We start from the raw sequence: 16,503 nt of genomic DNA, 5'->3' as shown, positions 1-16,503 counted from the left end.
TTGAATACCTGGTTTTAAGGAAACCTCCAAATTGTCCCTAGATCCCAAGTATTCCAGACTTTAGCTTCGGAAATGGTTCAATCATGGTTGAGGTGCAATTGCTCATCCTGTCTCACAAAGGACAGTTGAAAAAAGTACAGGGCAAGTAAAATAGAGCATCTTTCCTATGAGGAGAGGTTAGACTGCAATCCTATAAAGTTTCCTGGGAGTAAGCCCCAGGAATTTAGTGGGGCTTACTTCTGAGTAGACATGTATAGGATTGCACTGTTAATTGACTTGATTGAAGCATAGGAGGACATGACAGGTTTCACATTTCCTGACCCAAGTATATTTTACCATTAGTACATTTTTTAAAAAGTTATTTGGTTTACAATATAGCCACAGGAGGGCAAGCCATGTTGGTGGCCACTAGAGTACCCATTCACACACTGAAGATGACCCCTGCTTGTAGCAGTTAGGCTTGAAGAAACTCCCAGTGGAGCCAGTGAGAGGCTCTATTTATGCCTAATTGCTATGAGGAGCAATATGGGGGACCACATCACAAAGGCAGGGTTAACCCCTCTGCCCCCCCCCCCGCAACACCCCTAAACAATCCCCTACACTGCAATTAGGCTTGAAAAATGACTTCCATTGGCTCAAATGAGAGGCTTTTTTCAAGTCTAGCTACTGCAGGTGGTGGTAAGTGCTGGCCAGGGATGCCACATCTAGCCCCTGGGCCACTAGTTCTCCACCCCTATTTTAGGGGCACCTGGCTGGCTGCTGTTGAAAACAATGCTGGAATGGAATTGTTGGGGAGGAGGGATGATCCTTGAAAATATCCCCTGGGGCTCCTTTCCCAGCTGGGCTCTAAAACTATGAGTATGCTCAGTTGTGGGAAAACAGTGTCAATAGGCCTTTGCTGCAGACCCAGAACCATTGGGCACTTACCTCTCTTTTAAGTGTCCCCCAGTCTTCATGTTTTCCATAATCTCAGCAAACATGAAATTGGGACTGCTAATAGCTTTGGCTATTGGGCGGTATAGAAATGCAGTAAATAAATTATGTTTGCTATGATAAGGGTTGGATCCAACATTGTGTGCATGGTCTTTCCCTGGCCCAATTGGATTTATAAGTGGCCATCTAGAGAGAAGGCTACCATAGGAGAACAGCAAGTGGTTTTACTTTGATGCTGTAATAGCAGGATAAACTTTGTGTAGTTTGCAGCATAATCCTAAGCATGCCCATTCAGAAGTGCATCCCATGGAGTTTAATGGTGTTTGCTCCCAGGTAAGTGTGTATATAGGCTTGTAGCCCTGGTTAGTTCATTTGATCAACGAAGTCAATGAACTGGCTGGGAAGCCTTGATTTTTAGAACAAGGGGAAAGTCCTACAGTATTACAAAATGATCTTTCTCAGTTTAGCAAAAGTGACCCTCACAACCTACTGACACAACTCTGGATCGGAAGAGCTACAGATGACAGTGGAGAAAAAACCCAGAAAGCCGAATTACAAGAGTAAGTGTGTGTGTGTGTGTGTGTGCGCATATATATATATATATATAAACATTACTTTATTAGCTTTAAAATAATATGATTTTGATTAATTAGCTTTAAAATAAATGGTTAATTGGCTTTACATTATATCTGAATCTTGTAGATTAATTGTATATAAATAAAAACTGAATCCACACTGTATCTCGGAGAATAACTTTTAACCTGACATACAAAGAAACTTCAGCATGAATTGTGTTTTCTTCTTTGAATGTGTTTTGTTCTTAGCATCAGTATTAGTCAAATAAATAACTAAAGTGCTATGTTTTGATTTCTATTGCCAGAGAATCATCTTTTAAAATAGGCTTCTGATATCACAGTTTGAGAGGGAAGCTTCTTTGAAAATTAAGTTGTCCCTGAAGAATGGCATCACGAGCTTTTCAAATCTCTGCGTTGCTTCTGGCTTTTTTGGGTCTCCTCTTTTTACTTGCTGCCACTGTGTCCAACAACTGGAAAATTTCTAGTACAACGATATCAGCTATTACTCCAACTTGGCTTTATGAGGGTCTCTGGATGAACTGTGAAGCTATTGTTTTGGGCTCAGTTAAGTGCGAGAAATTCTACTCCTTCCTATCTTTAGACAGTAAGTTCTGTTTTTTTATGCCTACAATCCTGGATTATGATCTTCCTTTGGACAGTCTGAACTTAAGGGTTAGATACCCCAACATTTGACACTGTGTGTTGTTTATATACGTATGCAAGGAAGAACTTTTGGGCAAGCCTGTAGAAACAAACTTTCCATAGGACAGAGTATATTGTGCGATTAAATGGTGGCCTGGTTCACATGATTAAACAACCCACGGTTTATTAACCGTTTGTGTGAGCACGCTAGTTCCTGCCTCCGCTTCCAGTGCTTTAAACAACCCAGGGATGCTGTGTTCTTGAGTTCCCTGTGCCGTCCAAACTCGGAACTCTGGGTTGTGAGGGAGAAACAACACAGTTATAGTCTATGGTTTGTTCTTCGGTTATAACTTTGGGTGGTTTCTCCCTCAAGAACCCAGAGTTCTGAGTTCTAATGTCATGGAGCATTCCTGGGTTGTTTAGCACAACAGAAGTGGGCGAGCGGGCTGGAGCCAGCTCACTCCCAGTTAACAAACCGTGAATTGTTTAATCATGCGAACTGGGCCATTGTGTCAACAGTATCCAAAACCTGTTACTGAAAATACTGGCAGTATTAGAAATAATGTATATAAATTGCAAAGCATTTAACTTACTCCAACAGCACCATTGCACAGGAAGGAGCTCTGAGTTGCTGAGTGTATTTACCACAGACCTTCCCTATTTTTTGGTATCCATCTCAAGTAAATTGCTGTCCCTGTTTGACCCTGTTTTTGCCTGTTGGGCACATTCTGGTAATCTTTAGTGTGGGATGCTAGAGTTGGCATCCTCCAAAGTTCAGCTCCTTCCCAACATCTCTGCAAGTTATACCTCAAAGGATGTTGTTGTTGTTGTTGTTCAGTCGTTCAGTCGTGTCCGACTCTTCGTGACCCCATGGACCATAGCACGCCAGGCCTTCCTGTCCTGCGCTCTCTCCCGGAGCGTGCTCAAGTTCATATTCATTGCATCCGTGATGCTATCTAGCCATCTCATCCTCTGCCGTCCCCTTCTCCTTTGGCCTTCAGTCTTTCCCAGCATCAGGGTCTTTTCCAGGGAGTTTTCTCTTCGCATTAGGTGGCCAAAATATTGGAGCTTCAGCTTCAGTATCTGTCCTTCCAATGAGCACTCAGGGTTGATTTCCTTTAGGATGGACTGATTTGACCTCCTTGCAGTCCAGGGGACTCGTAAGAGTCTTCTCCAGCACCACAGTTCGAAAGCATCAATTCTTCGGCGCTCAGCCTTCCTTATAGTCCAGCTCTCACAGCCATACATTACTACTGGGAAAACCATAGCTTTGATTAGACGGACCTTTGTCGGCAAGGTGATGTCTCTGCTTCTTACTATGCTGTCTAGGTTGGCCATAGCTTTCCTCCCCAGGAGCAAGCGTCTTTTAATTTCATGGCTACAGTCACCGTCTGCGGTGATCTTGGAGCCCAAGAAAGTAAAATCTGTCACTGCTTCCATTTCTTCCCCTTCTATATGCCAGGAAGTGATAGGGCCAGATGACATGATCTTCGTTTTTTTAATGTTGAGTTTCAAACCAGCTTTTGCACTCTCCTCTTTCACCCTCAGCAAGAGGCTCTTGAGATCTTCTTCGCTTTCTGCCATTAGGGTGGTATCGTCTGCGTATCGGAGGTTGTTGATAATTCTCCCAGCAATCTTAATTCCGACCTCTGATTCATCCAACCCGGCATTTCTCATGATGTACTCTGCATATAAGTTAAATAAGCAGGGTGACAATATGCAGCCTTGTCGTACTCCTTTCCCAATTTTGAACCAATCGGTTGTTCCATGTCTGGTTCTTACTGTTGCTTCTTGACCCTCGTACAGGTTTCTCAGGAGACAGGTAAGGTGGTCTGGTACTCCCATCACTTTCAGAATTTGCCACAGTTTGTTGTGATCCACACAATCAAAGGCTTTAGCGTAGTCAATGAAGCAGAAATAGACGTTTTTCTGGAATTCTCTTGCTTTCTCCATGATGCAGCGAGTGTTGGCGATTTGATCTCTAGTTCCTCTGCCTCTTCTAAACCCAGCTTGTACTTCCGGTAGTTCTCGGTTCGCATACTGCTGAAGCCTAGCTTGTAGGATTTTGAGCATCACCTTGCTGGCATGTGAAATGAGCGCAATTGTGCGGTAGTTTGAACACTCTTTGGCGTTGCCCTTCTTTGGAATTGGAATGTAAAGTGACCTTTTCCAGTCTTGTGGCCACTGTTGAGTGTTCCAGATTTGTTGGCATATTGGATGCAGCACTTTAACAGCATCATCTTTTAGGATTTTAAATAGCTCGGCTGGAATACTGTCATCTCCGCTAGCTTTGTTGTTACTAATGCTTCCTAAGGCCCACTTGACTTCACTCTCTAGGATGTCCGGCTCAAGTTCAGTGACCGCACTATCATGGCTATCAGGGACATTCAGATCTTTCCTGTATAGTTCTTCTGTGTATTCTTGCCACCTCTTCTTAATCTCATCTGCTTCTGTTAGGTCCCTGCCTTCTTTGTCCTTTATCATGCCCATCTTTGCACAAAACGTTCCCTTGAGATCTCCAATTTGCTTGAAGAGATCTCTAGTCTTTCCCATTCTGTTGTTTTCCTCGATTTCTTTGCATTGTTCACTTAAGAAGGCCTTCTTGTCTCTCCTTGCTATTCTCTGGAACTCTGCATTCAGTTGGGTATATCTTCCCCTTTCTCCCTTGCTTTTCGCTTCCCTTCTTTCGTGAGCTACTTGTAAAGCCTCATCAGACAGCCACTTGGCTTTCTTGCATTTCTTTTTCTTTGGGATGGATTTTGTTGCTGCCTCCTGAACAATGTTACGGACCTCCGTCCATAGTTCCTCAGGCACTCTGTCTATCAGGTCTAATCCCTGAAATCTATTCCTCACCTCCACTGTATATTCATCAGGGATATGATTTAGGTCATACCTGAACGGTTTAGTGGTTTTCCCGACGTTCTTCAATTTAAGCCGAAATTTTGCAAGAAGCAGCTCATGATCTGAGCCACAGTCAGCTCCAGGTCTTGTTTTTACTGACTGTATGGAACTTCTCCATCTTTGGTTGCAAAGGACATAATCAATCTGATTTCGATATTGACCATCTGGTGACGTCCATGTGTAGAGTCGCCTCTTGTGCTGTTGGAAAAGAGTGTTTGCTATGATCAGCATGTTCTCTTGGCAAAACTCTATTAGCTTTTGTCCTGCTTCATTTTGTACACCAAGGCCATGCCTGCCTGTTATCCCGGTGATTTCTTGACTTCCTACTTTGGCATTCCAATCCCCTATGATGAAGAGGACATCTTTTTTTGGTATTAGTTCTAGAAGGTGTTGTAGGTCTTCATAGAACCAATCAACCTCAGCTTCTTCGGCCGCAGTGGTTGGGGCATAGACTTGAATTACTGTGATGTTGAATGGTTTGCCTTGGATTCGTACTGAGATCATTCTATCATTTTTAAGATTGTACCCCAGTACTGCTTTTCCCACCCTTTTGTTGACTATGAGTGCTACTCCATTTCTTCTAAGGGATTCTTGCCCACAATAGTAGATATGATGGTCACCTGAATTAAATTCGCCCATGCCTGTCCATTTTAGTTCGCTGATTCCCAAGATATCGATGTTCAATCTTGCCATCTCCTGTTTGACCACCTCCAGCTTACCTTGATTCATTGATCTTACATTCCAGGTTCCTAAACAATATTGTTCTTTACAGCATCGGATTTTCTTTTCACCACCAGACACATCCACAGCTGAGTGTCCTTTCGGGTTTGGCCCAACCGCTTCACTCTTTCTGGCGCTACTTGGAAATACCCTCTGCTCTTCCCCAGTAGCATATTGGACACCTTCCGACCTGAGGGGCTCATCTTCCGGCGTCATCTCTTTTAGCCTTATGATACGTTCCATGGGGTTTTCTTGGCAAGAATACTGGAGTGGGTTGCCATTTCCTTCTCCAGTGGACCACATTTTGTCAGAACTCTCCGCCATGACCTGTCCGTCTTGGGTGGCCCTGCACGGCATAGCTTATGGCTTCACTGAGTTACGCAAGCCCCTTCGCCACAACAAGGCAGTGATCCATGAAGGGGTCAAAGGATGTACATTGTCTGTAGTACACATGCATGTAAACATGTACACTACGGTCAGGTTCATGCGTCACTTTAAGCCATGGAGGTTTATAAGCTACTTACAGTAATTTATAAGCTACTGTATCCCCCACATGTTCAAACAAATAAGCTACTGTGCGTAGCTTATTTTGTCCTCCCTTGCCCCTCCCCCCTCTACAGTCCTCCCACTCAGCTGGGATGGTATCCTAGCTTCCTTTGTGCTGGAGTCCGCTCCCCACCTTCACACTACAGTTCCTTTCTCTGAGCCGCCCAAAGGAGCAAAAACCCCATTTGCTTCAAAAAGGGGGTGGCATCTATAAACCCTTGGAAGTTTGAGGGATCAGGACAAAACTTCACACACAGCTTCCCCCAGTAGTGAGGAACTCAGTGCTCTGTCAAAACCCTATGACCCTTTTATTTTTCCCCCATTCATTTCCCTCACTGGCAGTAGTGTGCTTTGGGCAGCTCCCTATTTTTACTTTGAACTATGTTGTGGTAATCGCAGTAGCATTATTTCGCCATTGCACACTTGTGAGATGGGGCGATTGGCACTATATATAGCAGCTATCTTTTTAATTTGTACGATGTCATGGCACCACCGTAGCGCTATTTTTCTGTTGCACAATTGGGAGATAGGGTGATTGGCGCTATACAGAGAAGCTCTCTTTTTATTTTGCACTGTGTCTCGGTAGCGCAGTACTGCTATTTTGCTATTGCTCACGTGGGAGATAGGGTGATTGGTGCTATATAGAGCAGCTCTCTTTTTACTTTGTACTGTGTCATGGTAGATTGGTTGAGCTATTTTGGTGTTTCAGGGGTGGTTTAGAGCTTTTGTCATTAGCTATCTGTATCTGGCTGCTAGGCAGATCTCAGAAACAGATCTGCCGGCCAGAGTAGAGCAGCAGTGGTTTTGTCCACTGTTGCCAAGCGACTTTGTAGGGGCTCTTCAAGCCACTGTGGAGTGCCAGATGACACAATAAGCCATAGTGGTTTATAAGCTACAATGAGTAGCTTATAAACCACTATGGCTTATCGTGACGTGCGAACCCAGTCTAAGGCTGCAATCCTGTGCATATATTCCTGGGAGCGAGCCCCAATAAACACAGTGGGATTTCCTTTTTGGTAAGTATGTATAGGATTGTGCTGTAAGACACCATGCAGTGTCTGACATTTCACACACACTAGCCACTGAGTTATATTTTGGGCAGTTGATAATCTATTTTAGGACAGTTATGTTTTTCTAGAATGTCTTTAACAGAATAAGCATCTTTCTGGCTTTTAAATCAGCAAAAGACTGCAGGTAGGGTGGCCGTTTATGCCTCACCAAAACAAGAGAAAATGAATCCACAAAAATCTAACAAAGGAGTGTGCCAATGTAGCCAGGCAAACTGTGAGCCTGCTCAGTCTGTGGTCCAAGTGCTCATTATTGATGGGCAATTCAAGGCCCAGCTCTCCCTTCTTATTGCTCTTTATCTTTAACTGGTCTTGGACTAGACAGCCCTTCAAATAGAGGACACCTTTGGATAGAGGACAGTCCTCTGATACCCTTCAAATAGAAAGATGTCCTCTCTAAAGTAGGACACCTGGCCACCATCACTGCAGGCCTGGCATACTTTGGCAGTTTCTGGGACCCAACACATTCCTGTTGGGGCCTGCTAGGAGTAATGCTCACCCCCCCATTGGCCCCATCCTGAAATTGCTGCCAGCATCACTTGGGCCCTTTGGTGGCATGGACACTGACCCTGGCAACAGTGCAGCCACCAATCATTTTCTCACCTTGGATGGGCTTATCTGGTGATTGCAACACTCTTGGGATGGGAATTGAGCAGCCACTTGATTTTAATCAGTGCTGTGTGGTTGCCATGTTATATTACCCACAATGGGTAATGTAACATGTCTGACAGAGGGCCCAAATGGCATCAACAACAATGCCAGTGGAGCCCCAGCCCAGGTAAGGAACCTCTGTTGTTCAGGGAGAGGGGGATATTGGTGGCACTATGCTGAGGGTGCAGTCAAGCCTGGCGCCAACCCTGAAAGATTGTTTGTTGCATGGAATATGTATATAACTTACAGCAGGTAGAGTAGAGTCTTCATCAATGTCTAATAATTAGTGAGTGGGAGGCTCAGGCTGTGAGCCTTGGTCCCTTTTTTCATCTGTGGGATGTTGAGAGGGTCCAGAAGTGTATTATTAGTTATCAAATGTGTCTTGTCATATTGAATACTTACATCTTACATTCCATATTTGACCTTTTCTGAACAACAGGCTGCAGTAGACCTTCATGCTCAAAATACCCTTTTGTATTCCCTTGCAAGAAAAATACAGCTTTTAAAGCTTGGTCACAAAGTACTCAAAATAGAAGCCCAAAGGATTTTATTGTATGCAGCAGGAGAGCATTATTCTCGTGATGTATGTTCTGTTATGACAACCTCCCCCAATCTGGAGCCCACCAGATGTGTTGGACTAGAACTCCCATATGCCCAGCCAGCACTGGCCATGATGGGAGTTGTAGTCCAACACATCTCAAAGGCACCAGATTGGAGAAGGCTGCATTGTGCAACCCCTTTATATAGTTTATATGCTACCCTGCCATCACTCCTGCTCTATTATACTTATTATTGGTATATAACTCTACTAGAAACTGATAAACCTTTACCACAGCTAGAAACTGTGCTTGTATATTGAATGTGGTAGAAATAGCTGGGCGTTTATGAAAGGCAGCTTTCTGTACGTAGTTGCTGATAGTTTATCTAAGTCATTTTCACAATTTTCCATGGCATCCAGCTACTATGTAATTGTGATCTTAACTCTTACAATAAATCAGGAAAATTATTCCAGCATAAACTAATGATTTGAGTAGGTCATTATTTCTGTCTCTTAACTACTTTCTAATGATGCCTTAATCTTTGAGACTTTGTCTCATGCTCTGATCCTTGTGCTATGTTAAATAAACATATAAATCATGTGCTCTCTAGCTTTTCTTTTGCCCTGAGATTAGAAAATAAATGCCTGAGAATCCATCAGCTTTACAAGAAATCAATCATCAGTAAATCATTAATATTTACAAATTAACATTTTGTAACAATAACAAAATATTAGGGACATAATTCACTTTATAGTCACTTAGTTGAGGTGCATTGGCACAAGTGTTCTGTTAAATTAGTGCCCTACTCAGGGAAGGTACAAGCGATTGCTGTAGCAGATTCAGGCTCTTAGGAGAGGCAGCTGGCCTGCTCAAGAGCACAGAACTAAAAGACACTCTCTCCCTCCCTCCCGCCTTCCATGCAGACACTCAGTAACCCACTACAAGGGTGTATCTGCACAGCATGTATGCCACATCCAAAGAAAGAATCATAGAGTTGAAGGGGGCCCACCTACTTCTTTTGCTTCTCTGGCTTTCTCCTTGTGCCTTTCTAACTCCATTTTCTGTCAGCCCTCTTTCCCATCAGTAACATATAACCCCTCCTATCCCTTGGCCCACGGTAGATATGGAGCTGTTCAGCATCTTCGTTAACTCACTGAATGGAGTGGTCTATATCTATATATAACAGATTCAAGAATGATACGAAAGGATTGCATACAGTTTAGAAAGTAAGCTGGTAATTGTAAATCATGTTCATACATTGTCTGTGCTTCCAACTATCCCTATTTTCTGATTTTGGTCCCTGGTGTATAACTTTCTCTAATTTGCCTTGTCTTTTAAAAGTCTGGTGCATGTGCATGTAAATTATTAACATAATGTCCTAGTGCATTGAGTCTCTTCTCTCCCCCTACACCCTGCTGCCTGTCTAGATAAAAAGATAGATGAATGAGCTATGGCTGTTCTACAATGAATGCAGCCAAATCTCTCATGCGAGACAAAACATTCTAGACACATTTTTAAAAAAGAAATGAACACAAAACAGTTCAGACTGCTAAGATAACCTGCTTGAGAAGCAAGCACAGGACAGGGTGAGCTGTTACTGGGAAAGTTATTATTACAGTGTACAGCTGCCAAGAACAGCCTTCAGTGAGGACAAGGGTGGTGGTCCTTGAGGGACTGTGACCCTTGAGGGAAGAACAGGGCTACAATAAATACATAAGAGTGTTCCTATTTTTGCCCTTGAAATATTGGAAAGTGTAAAATTGAACAGCTGGAATTCAAGCAGGGTAAGTGTTCCTGTACAGCAGGAAAACACAAAATGTATTTCAGAGGTAGGGAATTTGGATTTAAGTTTTTAAATCAGGAGTATGACACTGTAACACAACAGCCAATGACTTTGGGGGTGATATTAGTAGAAACTTCATTTTCGCATCCAGAGATGTAATGCTGCCACTTGACTCGGCACCAATAGGGTGTCATTCTAAATGTTTAATTCAATTTGAGTACCACATTTTAGGGATGCTAATTGAAAAGGATTTAGGAACACAGGGAACTGCCTTGTACCTATCAGACGACAGGTCCATCTAACACAGTATTGTCTACAGCATGGGTGCGTAACTTGTGGCCCTCCAGATGTTTTCGCCTACAATTCCTATTAGCCCTAGTCAGTGGTGAGGGATGTTGGGAATTGTAGGCCAAAACATCTTAGAGGGGCAGAAGTTGCTTACCCCGGTCTACACCGACTGGCAGCAACTCCCCAGGGTTTTAGACATGTCTTTTCCAGTCCTACCTAGAGATGCTGGGGATTAAAGCTGGGATTTTGTACACACAAAGCTGAAATATGGCCCTTCTCCTCATAGAGTCTACATAGGGGCTACTCACAGAACCATGTAGGTATGTGCTAATGAAAGGAAAAATCTTGCTTGTGTTGGCTACAAGTAGCTCCAGCCTTTAGCCCAGGACTGGGCAACTTTAGGAGATCTGGGGGCTATCCCCCCCACACACACACACATACACAATTTGGCAGCAGCCCCCCCGCCCCCAAAAAGTCAAACCTCTATGGAGCGGTAAATAGGTTAAATTTAGCTTGAAATCAAGCTAAATGTGATCTATTTACAGCCATGGAGCAGTGAAAAGGTCCCACTTGGGTTGTTTTTGTTTTTTGCTACCACAAATTTTTAGCAGAGTGGCCAGGGGGACAGTAGGCTATGTATTGCCCACCCCTGCTTTAACCAACCATGGTTACCAGCCATCACATATGAGATCCAGCTTTTGGTGCACCACGGCAAGCAAAGGGTGATTTTCATAAGCAAAAAGTCTTGCAGCACCTTAATGACTAACACACGGGGGGGAGAATCCTATGGCCACTAGTCAGCGGCTAGACGGCCATAGGATATGTGGTTTTCCAGGAGCTGACCACCCCTTCTGCGCTGCCTCGCAGGCAGCACGGAACAGCCCCGCGCTTGGAAGAGGAGCACGGAGTGACCAAAACAGGGCGTTTCGGGGCGGGGAAGGTAAAAATGCTGGTACTAGAAATCCTATGTGTTGTCCAGCAGCCTCCTCCCCTGCTCCACCTTCCCATGGTTAGACAGCCGAAATCGGCTGTCTAGTCACAAATGCAGGGCAAGAGAGGTGCAGAGAGAATGATCCCCGCTGTGCTTCTGCCCTGAATTGGATAGGCGGTTGCTTCCAAGTTCGGAGGCGGCCGCCTATCCCCATAGGATTGTGCCCTTATTGTGGCATAAGCATTTCTCATTGGGGGTGGGAGAGGGGAGGCAAGATTGTAAACACTGAGGTCAGAGGGAAATGAAGTGCAGAAAGTACTGATGGTGGTAACTGCACATAAGCAGCCTGACATGCAGTGAAGACTGGAAGCTTTTCTCCTCAGCTACTATGCATCCAGATTGTTCTGGGAGTAGGTCAGAACTACAGGGATTCTAAAATGTCTGCAGGGAAAGCTGAAGGAGCTGTTGTTGTAATCAAACACATCAAGAGGCCACCAGGTTGGGGAAGTCTGCTTTAGAGGAAAGAAGATGAAAGGGAATGTTGAAAATATCTGAGAAATAGAAGTATCTACTAGGTTAAACACTACAAGAAGCTTCTTAATGTGAAGAGCAGTTCAGAAATGAGGCAAACTACACAGGAAAACTGAAGAATCTCCTATGAAGATTTTCAAGAAAATGTTGGACTGGGAGCAGGTTAGTATAATTGAGGTCCCCTGCCTCTGCACTAATTGCATCAATTGTCAGCTTTGCCTTTATAAAATGCTCTTTTGGGAACCTACCATCTTTTAGACTGCTGTGGATTAGCCCACTTGTATAAGAAGGACGTTTACTAGGCCAGGGACAGCTGAAGACGTTTAGCTTCTTCACACGGAGATTTTATCCTGCTATTGAGATTGCTCACTCACAGAAGTTTGTGGGTCATTTTCATGACATTGTCAGCCTCCAGGGCATATCCAGAGGTATTTCCCAGTTATTCCATATTAAAAAGATCTGGAAATAATGAAGTAGAAAATATGTTGGATTATTGCGCTATTAAAACAGCCACTAGATGGCGCTGTTTCATTGAGTTCTATGGAATCTTGAAAATTAAATGCTTCCCCTCTCAACGCTCACGTGGTCGCCATCTGAGAGCCTGCTGTAATCATGGAAAGGCTCCACAACAGTAGAACTGTGGATTTTTTTCTTTACATTAAAGAAAATGTAATTTTCTTTACGTTACAGCCTCTGTGCTACTTGAAGTGAAGGGCAAGATGGCACTCCCATTCCATGTACAGAAGCTGGCCGGACTAGGAATTATTTCAGCATTGACAACAGGATAATATCCTCTACCGCATCTGAGAGTACAGACTATGTTAGGGGGCATATGGCAGGCTACATGGCACACAGAGCTGAGTCCTCCAACTCCTTGTCACCTTTGCCTGCTAGCTAGCATCTGCCACCTGACGCAGCTGCCTGACTCTGCCTAATGTAGGAGAGTGATGGTTATGGAAAAAAATACCACTCCATAATGTTTATCAGAAAAACTGATCTTTTGTGAATCCAATACAATTAGTTTTTCCTTAAACCACTCCCCCAGTTATTAAAAGCAGTGTGCTACAAATCTTATCATTTTGTTGACTGAGCAAAGAGCAAAGGTAGCTTCATTTTGGAGGAAAGTGGCGCTAGGACAGCAAGTACCCTTGAATGGGGAAATATTCGTTTATGTTTCACCTTAATGTAAAATAGATATATAGATATAGATATTTGTTAATATTTTCAACCATGTCAGTTATTTTGGAGCTTACTGGTTTTGTATTCACCCTGAGTGGCTGGATAATAGTTGGAGCAACGTTATCGAATAGTCACTGGAAAGTCTCCACTGTATATGGGAATGTCATCACAACCTCAGAAGTGTATGAAAACCTGTGGAAGAGCTGTGCAGCAGATAGTCTTGGAGTCTCCGACTGCAAAGAGTTTGGTACTCTACTGGCACTTCCTGGTATGTTTTTCTTTATATGGTGAAGGAATTTGTTGGGTGAGGAAAAAATCTGTGTATCTACATCAACCTTCTCCAACCCAACCTGGTGCCCTCCTGATGAGTTGGACTGCAACTCCCATCATTCCTAGCTCGTGTGCTGGCTGGGAATAATGAGAGTTGCAGTCCAACACATCTGGAGGGCACCAGGTTGGAGAAGGCTGATCTACATCTATAGATTGTCTCCCAATAGAAAATAATATAAAGAGGCTTTTCCCCCAAGGAGTTTGCCAGTTATGCAAACTGAGGCCAGATCTACACCTTGTGCCATATTGTTATGATCCCATCATGGTAACACTGCATCCTCGTGTGTATTTATACCTCGTAGGACACACAGTGACATTTGTTGTGGTATATTGGATAATGTGGAATAAAAATCAGGAAATAACACTAAAAAAAGCAGTGTATCGAATGTGTAATATGCCCCAGCAGTTATCAGTGTACTTCAACACCGCTATAGAGCAGTAGTGTAGATCTAGTCAGACTGCTCAATTTAGCTTCAGGTGTTTTTTACCATGTTTTTGTCATGTTTTAGGAATAATAACTATTTGGAGAAGAGAGGATAAGAATTTTCCCCACTTGAAAAGGTTTATGTATCAACACAGATTGAGGATAAAGAACAAACCATACAGCTGTTGTTGCTTTTCTATGCTGGAGATTTGCATTCCCACTCTGGGAGAGGGAGCATATAGCCTTTGCAGAGTTTTAAACAAAAGAAACAATGGATGTGGAGTGAGCCTGTGGTTTCTGCATGGACAATTTGGGGTAGCCAAATATTTTAGAATGACCAAAATGTTTGGGTCAGGGAAAGAATGAGGCTCTCTTCTAGACACACTCAATTTTTTGTTTGCTCATTAAGGAATGGAAGGCTACCTGGTGCTGGAGATCACACATTTTACAGTTGTTGACAAGCTGGTATGTCTGCACCCCTGTGAGGCAGGACAGCCTGCAAGACACCCTTTGCCTATTTTCCTCATAGTTAGGCTGCTATCACCCACACATTAATAATTCTTATTGAATACTGATATTTAATAACTCATAACCTGGATACAGACACTGGTAACCTCAAGATTGGATTATTGTAATGCACTCTATGTGGGGCTACCTTTGGGCTTGGTCCAAAAGCCGCAGCTGGTGCAGAATGCAGTGGTGCAGCTGCTAACTGGGGCCTCCTTCCAACAGCAAACTACACCCTTGCTAAAAGAACTGCACTGGCTGCCAATAAGCTTTCAGGCTGCCAAGTTCAAGGCATTGTCATTAACATATAAAGCCCTAAACAACTTGGGACCAGGTTACCTTAAAGACCACCTCACCCCTTTTATGTCCCTGTCCGATCTCTGCAATCATCAGAGGGAGTACACCTTAGGTTGCCACATGCTCCGGAGGTTTGCCTCAAAAGCACTTGAAGTAGAGCATTTAGCATTGCAGCATCCATCCTCTGGAATGCTTTGCCAGCTGACGTTAGACGGGCTGCCACAGCTCTAACATTCAGATGTCTTCTTAAAACTCATTTCTTTACACAGGCTTTCTCTGAAGTGTGACCCAGCCAGCTATGGTTTGTAGCACACAGTAGAGTATGTGGTTTTATTGCTGATAAATTTGAGTTGTTTTTACTGTTTTATGGACTGTTGTTTTTATGCCATTGTATTTTGTTAACTGCGTTGATACCTTTGTATATACCACTTTCTACATTTTGAATAATAAATAAATACTATATGGAGAAGGATGGGACCCTTTTCCAGAGCTTCCTTAACAACCAGATAGTTTGCCAAGCATTCCAGTGCAGGAATAAGGCCAACTCCAGGAAAGGCAAGACAATTAAATCAACTCCAGTTTCCAATTCAGTATATTTATTAAAGAACCAGGCAGAGACAAAATTCAGAAATAGCCAGTTTCTTTAAAAAAAAATAAAACATCAGACTAGCTCATTAATCCTTACTTATCAAGAGATCCTAACGGTAACTCACCAAAGCAGTTTAAAGGCGTCCTCCTGGGCCTGACTCTTTGCCAACAACCCAAAAAGACAAAATAATTCCCCTTAGAAATACAATTCCCAGAGAGGGTAAATTCAAACTGACTAATCGATAGCCTAGGAAGACCTAATGATGCATCCTCCTGGTAATTTCTGCAGTGCCTACTTCACATAAGCTGAGCTAGCCAGGAATGTCTAGAGCCATCTGATCTGGCTATCGTCATGGATGTCATAATTCCATCCCATTTGGACTACTGTAATGCGCTCTCCATGGGGCTGCCTTTGAAAACTGTTCAGAAACTTCAGCTGGTCCAGAATGCTGTGGCCAGACTGTTGACCAGGGCCAGTTACAGGGAGCATGTGCCTCCCTTCTTACAACAGCTTTACTGGCTACCAGTATGCTTCCAGGCAGAATTAAAAGTGCTGCTTATGACTTATAGATCCCTATACGGCTTGGGACCGGGTTACCTGAAAGACCACCTCCTCCCATATGAGCTTACCTGGGTCTTATAAGGCCCTTCTTTCAGGACTCGCACCTTCAGAAGTGCATTTGATGGCGATGCAAGAAAGGGCGTTCTTGGTAGATGCTGCCAGGATGTGGAGCTCCCTGCCAAGGGAGGCTAAATTTGCTCCCTCTCTGTTGTCTTTCTGCTGTCAGGCAAAGACCTTTTTATTCAAACAGGTCTTTGGTGTGTAAGCAGGTCTGTTGGGTTGGATGCTGCCTTTATTCTGTTGCTGTTGTGTTTTTAATTGTTTTAATGCATTTGTTTTATTGTTTTAATCCACTTTTATTTATTATTGTAAGTCACTTTGAGTGCCAGTTTTCTTGGTACAAAGGCAGGGTATAAATCAAATAACATTGGATATACAAATGCAGATTTGGGGGTCTGTCATAGCCTGACCATGCCTGGCATGTTCTTTATTAAAAGATCTTTCCAGAA

General features: G+C 43.4%; 1 protein-coding gene across 2 annotated transcripts in view; it reads left to right on the top strand.

Annotated features, from left to right (window-relative positions):
* The first annotated feature begins 1,373 nt into the window (after window positions 1-1,373).
* The window catches only part of LOC146351157 (claudin-15-like), a 29,867-nt gene continuing 14,737 nt past the window's right edge, over window positions 1,374-16,503 (top strand). Inside the window, exons 1-2 of one of the 2 annotated variants that reach the window (XM_084846694.1) lie at window positions 1,374-1,493; window positions 1,814-2,112. In XM_084846694.1, coding sequence (XP_084702820.1) covers window positions 1,893-2,112 — 220 coding nt within the window. In that variant the 5' untranslated portion in view covers window positions 1,374-1,493; window positions 1,814-1,892. Of the gene's footprint in view, window positions 1,494-1,813; window positions 2,113-13,219; window positions 13,555-16,503 lie in introns of those variants that run through there. The other variant, XM_084846695.1, reaches the window with a different exon arrangement.

This window comes from Heloderma suspectum, chromosome 3 (genome assembly GCF_057233095.1).
Source record: "Heloderma suspectum isolate Gila_16-S chromosome 3, 16-S_ref, whole genome shotgun sequence".
In the NCBI taxonomy this organism is placed as follows: domain Eukaryota; kingdom Metazoa; phylum Chordata; class Lepidosauria; order Squamata; family Helodermatidae; genus Heloderma; species Heloderma suspectum.
The sequence above is the reverse complement of the archived record's forward strand: the minus strand, read 5'-3'. Positions and strand labels throughout refer to the sequence as shown.